The sequence below is a fragment of the Cibotium barometz genome, chromosome 48, assembly GCF_041138505.1.
Source record: "Cibotium barometz isolate CiBa-2024 chromosome 48, ASM4113850v1, whole genome shotgun sequence".
Taxonomy (NCBI): domain Eukaryota; kingdom Viridiplantae; phylum Streptophyta; class Polypodiopsida; order Cyatheales; family Cibotiaceae; genus Cibotium; species Cibotium barometz.
This window is the reverse complement of record NC_141093.1, coordinates 21,116,638-21,127,047: the sequence shown is the minus strand read 5'-3', so window position 1 is coordinate 21,127,047 and position 10,410 is coordinate 21,116,638. Positions and strand designations below refer to the sequence as shown.

Below are 10,410 nucleotides of genomic sequence, written 5' to 3'. Positions count from 1 at the left end.
TGATGAGAATAGAAGTGATGAGAATGAGAGGTAAATAGATGTGATGAGATGGGATGTGAATCAGATAGATGGGAATGAATGGATGGATGGATGTGATGAGAATAGAAGTGATGAGAATGAGAGGTAAATAGATGTGATGATATGTGATGCGAATTAGATAGATGGGAATGAATGGATGGATGGGTGCGATGAGAATAGGAGTAACGAGAATGTGAGGTGAATAGGTGTGATGTGATGTAATGCAAATCAGATAGATGGGAAAGAATGGATGGATGGATGTGATGAGAATAGAAGTGATGAGAATGAAAGGTAAATAGATGTGATGATATGTGATGCGAATCAGATAAATGTGAATGAATAGATAAGATGTGATATCATGTGAATCAGGATGTAAATGAATGTTGTAGGATGTAAATGAATAAATAGATGTGATGAGAATAGAAGTGATGAGAATGAAAGGTAAATAGATGTGATGATATGTGATGCGAATCAGATAAATGTGAATGAATAGATAAGATGTGATGTCATGTGAATCAGGATGTAAATGAATGATGTAGGATGTGAATGAATGTGATAACATGTGAATCGGGATGTGAATGAACGATAAGGGACGTGAATGAATGTGTTAGCATGTGAATCAGGATGTGAATGAATGAGATGTGATGTGAAATGGATGTGATAAGATGCGATGTAAACTGGATAGATGTTAATGTATGTGAAGTGATGAGATGTATGGGTAGATGCAAGTAGATGTGATCTGATGAGGAAAAATGAGGAAATAAGTGATGAGATAGAAAAAGATGTGATTAGATGAGAATGGAAATACTTATGAAATGAGTGTGGATTGATATGGATTGATGTGTGGGTAATGTGGATTGATGTGGATGGATGAGTGGATAATGTGGATTGATGTGGATGATGTGGATGGATGTATGGATGATATGGATTGATGTGTGGGTAATGTGGATTGACGTATGGATTGATGTGGATGGATGTATGGAAGATGTGGATGGATGTGTGGATAATGTGGATTTATGTGGATGGATGTATGGATGATGTGGATTGATGTGTGGATTGATGTGGATGGATGTATGGAAGATGTGGATGGATGTGTGGATAATGTGGATTGATGTGGATGGATGTATGGATGATGTGGATTGGTGTGGATGATGCGATTGGATGCGATTTGATGTGGGAATGATGTGATGTGATAGAGATCGATGAAAAAAAAAATATAGGAAGATGAGAAAAGATAGGGAGGACTAATGTGTAGGTTATGTGATATGTCTATGCCCACATTGTCTCTCACTTGGCCATGTAGCCCTCGAGGAGGGATTGATGGGAGTGTTGGGTCTCCATGCCCAACTCATGATAGTGCACATGTGGCACTATGATTCATGGAGTTATGATGGGGTTTTGGAGGGATACACTATGCTTAGAAATACCTAGGACTCATGCATTTTTTTCATGTAGAGCTATGCTATTGCATTATGTTTTTACTTGTATGGATCAAGGAGGGTGTTGGATATGCTCCATCACATGCACACATAAACATCCTTTTGGTAGAGTTCAATCTCAAAGGTTACTGGCCCTCTTTTACTATTGTAATAGGCTCATAGGTCAACCATAAAAGGCATGCCTACATCCACTTGCTTATGAGATATTCTTGGATCCCTAATCAACGAAGAGGTGGAGCTAATCAAGGAGATAATGGAGGAGAGGATTATAGAGGAGATTAGTACCTAATCATCATCATTAGCTCTAAGCTAATCCATATACCTCAGCCTATTTAAAGAGGCATCGTATCAATGCAAATTACTCTCTATTTTGCTCATCTACAATGTTATTATCTTTACATTTAGTGCTAATCGCTATTATCATCCCCCTTGATTAACATGATCCTTCTTTGCTAAGGGGGTGAAGATAGAGTTTCCTTTGCTTAGATGGAGGTAAGAAGGAGATGTCCTTTGTGGTGGCTCTCTCTCACAAAAGGTGGGTGGAGAAGAAACTAATGAGAGGAGAAGCCTGCAAACAAACCTATCTACATCAAGCATGCAAGATTCAATAGAACACAAGCAACAAACCTATCTACATCAAGCATGCAAGATTCAGTAGAACACAAGCAAGAGGGTTGGGAGGAGGAGAAACAGTACACACATGTACACGTGTAGTGTGTACAAGAAAGTGTGTATACATTTTTGTTATCCATTAATAGAATCTATTAATAGAATATGCATATTACAAAGCTTTGAAATCAATATGCTAAAACAAAACAACACTCGGAGTTTACAAACTTGAGATTACAAACTACTCAACTCAATTTATTTTTCACAAATATATTCCTTAGAAGGCAACTTCTTCATTAGTCCATTTATAGAAGGGCAAAGTAAAAGATTAAACCTTCCTACAAATGAATCACCCCACTTGCTTTTAAAAATAAGCCAAACAGGGTGTGGTAGAGTGGGAACTATGAATGGAAGTGTATGAATTTCAAAAATTGCGGCTTTGCCCATTGGTTCCTCCACAAGTATAAATTAATTGGGAGTATATTTTTAATTCTATATAAACAAGTTGTAGGAGAAGTTCTTGTAATGTGCATGCTATGAGACTAGAGTGGGCCAAGGGTAAGGTTGCTTTTTGTTTAGAAGTTAGTCTTTGTTTTTATACAATGTAGGTGATTAAGTACAATTTATGCTGTTTGTATTGATTGTGGTTGTGTTGAACTTGCTAAGTGAGTAAGAAGACAAGGATTTATGTATCATTGCTAGAAAAACAAAAAAAAAAGGAAATCTTTTAATGAATGGATTTTTATACATTTTACTGATAAAAAATGTACATCTTGGTGATGAAAACAGGTTCAGTTGAGGAGCTGTTCTTTATTTTGATTGGTTGAGAAAAAGTTTTCAACCCTTCTAGCAATCTTTACTGAGTCATGATACCATGTGTGGTGGAAGGAACAAATGGGGTGGTAGAAGATGATGCTAGTGGTATGGAGGGTGTGAAAAGTAGGGAAGTGAGCATTTCGGCTTTTGTTCTGTTTAAGAGATGAAAATGCTCTATGCTAATGACTAGAAAGGAAGAACATTGGGAAAGATTTCAGCATGGAAATGTTGAAGGAAGCACATTGGAAAAGCTTTCAGCATGGAAATGCAAGATTCCCATCCAAGGTATGGGGAGGTAAGATCCCCCCTTTTTCCAGCTAGTTGTTCATAGCATAGATTTAAAGAAGGATTCCAAGAATGCACAATGCAAAGAGTAGACACTGCAGCACCCGTACTCTTAGCCTATTTGTCAACTCCATGTCCATAAAAAACAAGCACTGGATAAATATGTGTTTTAATGGGGGAATTCCCCAGCCCCCCAATTCCAGGCCGAAATGAGCCCATTCCGCGTCCAGGAATTTGCCTGGAGAGGGGGCTTGGGGAATTTCCCTATGTGATGCCCATTCCATGATAGCTATTGGTCACAAAACAGGGTTAGTTCAAATGGACATTAAATTCAAGGCAGCTGGGTACACTTGAGAATTGAGGATTGATATACGGCTCAGATCGGAGCAAATCAAGAATCCAAGAGTCCCGTCATAGACAGGAAAACCAAATCTCATAAAATGACCATTTTCCATACGCTTAAGCTTTGGACCTTTTGTGAAATCATAGAAGTTAACTAAAGTGGGGTTTTCCAAGATGAGCATGGTAATGATGCGGCCTCTCATGAAAAAGCCTGGGGGGCTTTCACAGAATAGGGGAGATAACGACCCATGAGGGCGAGATCTCTTCTTTCCATGGACAGAAGGTTATGTCTCTATAGGCCCATACAATATCAACTGTTTCATTTTACCCTCCCAAGGCAAGATTTACAAGATACACATAAGGTAATTAACAATAACAATCAAGTTTTTTTTTTAATCTGCATATTTCATGTTCAGAATCAAACCTACCAGGATGCTGAGAATAACATAGTTTGTGACTCAACAAAGCAAAGCTTCCCTCAAATCGTTTCAAGCTGGAAGAGTATGCCAGAGATCCAGCTCTTTCAAATCATTGATACACGTGTAAGCGGCAAAGAGTCCTCCACTTAGTAAAACCAACCATCTTTTATTCAATAATGGTGATGCTTACAAGAAGACTGTTCAAGAACCAGCCTGCTCTTAGCATCAAAAGTAGGGCCACCTTCATAGCTGCCTGCCCATATCCATATTCACCAACTCCAACTGGTTGACTGACTCATGTGGGCCGGTCATATCATTCAAATTGGACACACGATCTTCATCTGGCTTTGCACAAGCAGGAGAGTTCTCATCAACCAGTAAACTCATCAGCTGTGTCTGACCTGCACATGTTGGATCAGTCCCTCCATCGTCTTGTGACATGGTGTTGCCGACCGGTTCAGAAAGATCAGACAAAATGGACTCAAGGCCAGCAGGTTTAGAAGAACATGCATCGCCTTCTCTAGAAGATAGTAACGCCAGCTGACCTGGCATGCTCACTGCTCTCCCTGTTTTCTGTTGTTCCTCAAACATTTTTTGCAGCTGCTTTCCCTGTTCCTCTATCCGCAATTGCAAATTCCTTTGTAGCTGTGGAGTCAATTTTCAAACAGGTAGTCAGAGAATGAAGTTTAATGATCCCACTACAGGATACTGGTGGATTCATACTGGACGAACCTCAAGTTGTTCATGTAAACGCTTCTGCATCTCCATCTGCAAACGCAATGCTTCAGTAATTTGAACGCCCCTGCAAAGAATTCCCAAAAAAGGTCACAAAAACTGCTCTGTAACCCAATGTGTCCAAAGCTCTTCTGAATCGTGATGCACCATGCCGAATGCAATCATTTACATACACACAAGTATACATACAAATATACATAAATACATAGATGCACACATGCATGCGCGTGCGCGCACATGTGAACACATGCTTACATACATAGCATACACAGTAGCGAATAAATCACTCAACGGTTCAGTATAATAGACAAAAAACTGCCTACATTTTTGGGTCGCCATTGGACTCCTCATTTGTTATCCTCTTCTTGTCAGCTTTGCCTGTATTAAAACCACAAAGCAAAATATAACCTCCTGAAAAGAATGATTAAATGACTAAATCGATATCCTTACTTGTCATCAGACTTTGCAACTTGTCACACAAAACTAGGTGACTACCACAAATGAGTGAGGCAAGCACATGATATACAAACAATTTTACACCATGCACAACAAATACATTTAAAAAGAAAACAGCCATAGCCAATCCACGGGCTGTAGCTATCTCGTTGAGTGCAAGAAGCAAATGATAGTATAACACACTTACATTCAGGTGAATCTGGAATGTACTTAGCAAACCGGTATTTCTGCGGCCATTAGAAAACTCAACGTCATAAATGGATTAAAAACAATACATATGATGGAATACAAAGATGACCATAAGATTCTCTAAACCCAGAACTTTCTGACCTGCAGATGGCTTTTGACATGGTATATTGTCAATCCTTCCACATTCATCGCCTTGAGTACCCCTTTAGGTGTGGCTACTGTATGCACAAAACACACCGCCATGAGATCATTGTCCTAGACGTTTAAATGAGACAAATTCACTGTCAAACTTACTTTCAGCACCACCAAGTTGATTCACTGCTTCCACGAACCGTTTGTGGAGCTCTGGAGTCCACCTAAGCCGAGCTTTGCTTGCACCATGGCCTTCTTGTGCACCAGCCACAGCTCCACATTGGGGGCTACCTGCAGGACCCAGAGCCTGCCATTGCTGACCACCCCGAGTCTGCAAACTCAAGCTGGAAGTCTTTTCCTGTTGATAGCATGCCTCCTGAGTATTGGTCTACCAATCTAAAATAAATAACCATAAAACTAAAAGGCCCCATAACTTATCAAGACAAGGCACTACACCATTGGAGCCTCCAGACCTCTTAAAAACCAACCTAGAAAACAAAAGGTACTACAGCATTAAAGGGTCCATAACAGAAGAACATAACACAATGTGGCGAGGAAAGATTCAAATAATCAACCCCATCATGCGTAGCTATAGACTACATGCTATGACATCCCCACTCACGTCATTTGCCCAGGAGTAAGTGCAAGTTCATGCATAAACATATGTCTACTAAAACTGCAGGTAGATGCATAAATATATGTCCACTTTAGTAGACAAGTCTTCACAAATAAACCACGATACTAAGTTTCTATCACCTCTTTGGAGGTAAAGGGCAGACTTGGACAACGCCACCTAAGATAAAAAGAACTAGCAATACCAGCTGGCCACAACTTGGCAATACTAATAAACACATGTTGGTTGCCAAGAAAGTCACAGCCCATTTGTAGTACACATAAGCATTATCCCTAAAGCAGGGTTGTGAAGTGTGGCCAAGACATGAAAGAACGTAGGCACAGAGCTCATTCAAACCCGATGGGATAAAGGGACCAACATCATGGCACCAATGACAATAAAACCTGCACTTTACTCATGTAGCACGCACCAATTGGCTGATACTGTTACAATACTCCCTTAGCTGTGCTTAATTGCCACTCTGACTTGCAATTGATGGCAGCATGCATTGTCGGCTGTTGGCAAAAACTTATCTTTGCAACCCTCCTGAAAAGCTGTTAATATTGTCAAACATGTAAACATACTTCGACAACCCATTGATTAGAGGCTTCTTTTGATGATTGTAGGACGTCAATAAATGGGCTCCTCTACCCTTACTGCCCTCCTAGCCGTCCAACAGGTAAGAAGCCATGGTAGGATATAATACCCCAAGCAGACTCTGACAAAATTCTACGAAAGAGAAAATCCAATACATATTCTAATTGCCAAGATGCATGAGAATTTAACTATGACCCAGATACCCACTTGTAAACTGGAATCGGTACCACCTTCCACTCCGAGAAAATCCGTCCAGCATGCCATAAGCGGGTCTTGATCCCATTCTGAGGAGTGATGCTCCTGATTACCAAGGTCACTCCCACCACCACCAAACCCCTGCAGTTCACTGCATTGAGAGGTTTCAACCGGAAAGTTGAGAATCTCTTCAATGGTATCCATGAAGTCGGAGTCACGAGAGCCCTGCTGGGTTGTAAGGCTGACAGAGGTGATTCTTGAGAGGGTGGACGATTGAACTGGCAGTGTCAGGGTTGTGGAGGGGGATTTAGCTGATTGAGAGTAGAATGAGAGGCGGATGGGAGGGCGATGGGCTGCCATGGAGGAGGATGAGTGGAGGGTGGTACAGAAGCCAGAAGAGGAGGCGGGCTGAGGGGAGGGAGGAAAAGGGTCATTCGTTGAGGTGGAAGGTGAAGAGAAGAGAGATGACACTTCATTGGAGGTGAAAAAGGACGGGCATGACGGCGGCATATCAGGCGGAAGCTTTGGTATGGAGGAAGGGGAGTGGATATCTGTCTTCTGCCTCTTCATAGCTACAGCTTCACGCTGCTTGAAAAAGAGTATAATTATGGCTAGAAACTGCTTCTTGGGGACTATGGCTATGGCAAAACTGTTCTCAGAGTATTTGATGTGGCAAAACAAACTTCAGAGGGGGCCTGGCTATGGCTAAACAAGCTTTTCAGAGACAATGGATAAAGTGAAGCTACTCCTGCATCCACGATCACCATCACCTTCTGTATTTTCATCCATGGATCAAAACAGCCCATCATTTAGTCTGCAGCTAAGGTTTGTAGTGAAACATGTGTAAGCTGAGGTTGAAATTTTCTCCCTATGTGACTTAGAGTTTTTAATGAGCCAACCGCAGCTATGGAATGACCTCTAATTGCTGATAATATAGCATCAGAAAAGAAAACACAACCGCCATGCCTGCTTTAGAGCTTGGGGACAATCAAGAGCTTGGGGACGGTTGTACACAAAGTTAGGGTTAAAAAGAAGAGGACCCAATAAGGCTTTGCTCTGCACTGCGTACAAATTAGGGTTAGTGCTAGGGATAGGGATAGGGATGATATTAAAGTTACCGTTCTGCAGCCCGGCTTGAAAATGGAAGGGATGGACTCTTTCCTCTGATGTCTGCGTACTATGCAAGGGACCCTCGTTTATTTTCTGAGAGCGAGAGAAGCCAGATCGAAGCCGAAGAAACCCAGGCCTTCCTCTCTCTCGCAGAGATTCACGCAGCTTTTTGTCTCTCGTGAGGTTACTTTACCCTTTACAGGAATCTCTGAAGCTTCCTCTACGCCCCCCCTCACCCAACACACAGCTTTTTACTTCCCGCGCTCTACATCTCTGGTTGGGTTCACACTATAGCTGCCCGTCTTCCTATGGCGGACATATTGCTTTTCAGCATATGCGCGGACATTGTTGACAAATTATTCTATTGGCTCCCTTTCTTCCTCTTAGAGAAAGTTAGCCAATCACACCCTACCATGTGAGAAATGAGAGAAGATTGGCATACCTGGCTATGTTAATGTCCCAAATTGCGAAGGTGGACTAATCGCTATTTTTTGTGAAAGGTACTTGGGATATTTCCTGAAGGTAAATACAAGGCAATAGAATTTCAAATAGTGGTATGCAGTGTGTATGTCCCTAATGATTCCAAAGCCCAAGCTAAAGTTATGGACGGATTTTTCGCAAAACCATCGACCACTTTAATGAGCCTTAACTTGTTGAGTGTACAAGGAGAACTTATTCATACAGCCCTCCCCTTAATGCCATCACAAGGCTCCAAACCAAGCTGAAGGTAGCAATCAAGGGAACATCCAAGGCTATGAATAAGCCGAAAGCTCAAGATTCAACCTTAAAAGCAACTAGCTAAGAAGCCTAAGGTGTAAGCCCCAAAGGCTATGTAGCCCCTAAAAAGATAAAAGGATTGGAGCTAGAGGTCTAAAAAGGGTAAAGGACCGGAGCTAGAGGAACAAAAGAAGAAGACTTTGAAGAGTACACGGAAGCATATACATGATCAATTGCAAAGTGTAACAAAGTGTTATTAGGATGCACATGCACATGGGATGGGCCTAGGCACATGGGCTTAGGATCATTTACATGTGGGATTAGGGTACATGGGCCTAAGGGACTATAAAAGGCATGTGCTCTAGGAGTATTGTACCTTTTGATACCTTGATACATTTTCACATCTTATGATATTCATTACATTTTACTTCCCAAGCTTCTTAGTGTTAATCTTTCTTGCTTTTCCTAATCAAGGCTAATTAGGATAATCCTAGGTTAATTTAGCTACACCTTAGTGACACGTGTACACATGGTGATGGTCAAACACACACGTGATGACATTGATGTATCACACCCACATACACATGATGATATTGATGTATCGCACACACATACACATGATGATAGTGATACATGTGCACATGTTGCCACTGACACATATGCACATGATGATGATGCATGTGTTAGTGATAGTGAGAGTGATGTGTGTGAGTCAGATCATGTGGGCATAATCTTGATGGGAGGGATTGCAACGAGTATTCCGAGCATTATGATTGTTGATACGCCTATGTCTACTGACCTTCCAGAGCGGATCATAGTGATGCATTAGAAGATAGTGATGCAATAGCAGATCATAGTGATGCATTAGGAGATAGCGATGCATTACACTATCATGGGGATCAGCTCTTGACTAGTGATGCATCCATTGCAATGTGTGAGATTCGGGATGATGATACTTCACATCTTGATGGACATTTGACTAGTCATACATCCCTAGTTACACATGGGAATGACACTTCACATGTTGATGAGTATAGACCATGAGGAGCATATACCTGAGGTTCTAGTATTAGATGTGTTGGGCTACTCCTCTAGAGTTGTCACATGTGGAGAGATTTCGGATACGACCACTACTTATATTTTTCATAGCATTCCTGGCAGTATTCATGTGGATCGAGTTGTTGTGATTGAGCAGTTAGGGATAGTGCATGAGAGTAGTGATGAGTTTGTGGAGGTGAGACACATAGGAGTATGCATATTGATCATATTTTTAGCATATCCTATGACATTAACTTCGAGAGCTTTACATTTGATCTAGGCATTTCCTTAGATCCAGTGTTATTGGAGATTGATTTATCATAGGATTTAGGTCATATAGGGACACCATTGTTAGAGATTGTATATACCTTTGGGGATGACCTTAGTGGCCTTGGAGATTCCATTGATAGTGAGTCGGTTGATACTACTTATCTCTCTTGTGTAGACACTTTGACAATGCTTAGTGATGGTGATCTTTATGATGATCCAACTTCTATCTTAGAGGGACACACACATATAGAGTGTCTTGCACATGGAGATATTGTGCATGGGTCGGATCATACTCATACATACATTGATATGGTGTATCATGCCTTCGACTTTTCGAGTAGTGCTACATGTGATGGTGGCATGAGTTCACATTTGACTCTACATGAGGTCGACCTTGAGATATGTTCTTTTGGCTCCGCAGATGTTGACA

General features: G+C 41.2%; 1 protein-coding gene across 2 annotated transcripts; it reads right to left on the bottom strand.

Moving 5' to 3' along the window:
• Positions 1-4,074: 4,074 nt before the first annotated feature.
• Positions 4,075-8,250, bottom strand: LOC147610947 (protein PHOSPHATE STARVATION RESPONSE 3-like). Of its 2 annotated transcripts, none has more exons than XM_086785615.1 (7): positions 6,858-8,250; positions 5,603-5,798; positions 5,450-5,526; positions 5,307-5,346; positions 4,987-5,041; positions 4,661-4,730; positions 4,075-4,573 (listed from the first exon to the last, which is right to left on the bottom strand). In XM_086785615.1, the coding sequence occupies exons 1-7, from the start codon at positions 7,413-7,415 to the stop codon at positions 4,172-4,174; spliced, it is 1,398 nt and encodes a 465-aa protein (XP_086641741.1). In that variant the 5' UTR covers positions 7,416-8,250; the 3' UTR covers positions 4,075-4,171. The 2 variants fall into 2 exon arrangements, with proteins under 2 accessions (XP_086641741.1, XP_086641740.1); XM_086785614.1 differs by having other exon boundaries at positions 5,603-5,828; positions 6,858-8,224.
• Positions 8,251-10,410: the final 2,160 nt, after the last annotated feature.

Bases quoted from the DNA above. Each gene is read 5' to 3' on its own strand.
- LOC147610947 (XM_086785614.1), bottom strand. From the start codon at position 7,415: ATGAAGAGGCAGAAGACAGATATCCACTCCCCTTCCTCCATACCAAAG. The intron at 5,347-5,449 runs GTCAGAAAGTTC...TAATGGCCGCAG, and splicing joins ATGTCAAAAGCCATCTGCAG to AAATACCGGTTTGCTAAGTA. The intron at 4,574-4,660 runs GTTCGTCCAGTA...TTGACTCCACAG, and splicing joins GTTTACATGAACAACTTGAG to CTACAAAGGAATTTGCAATT.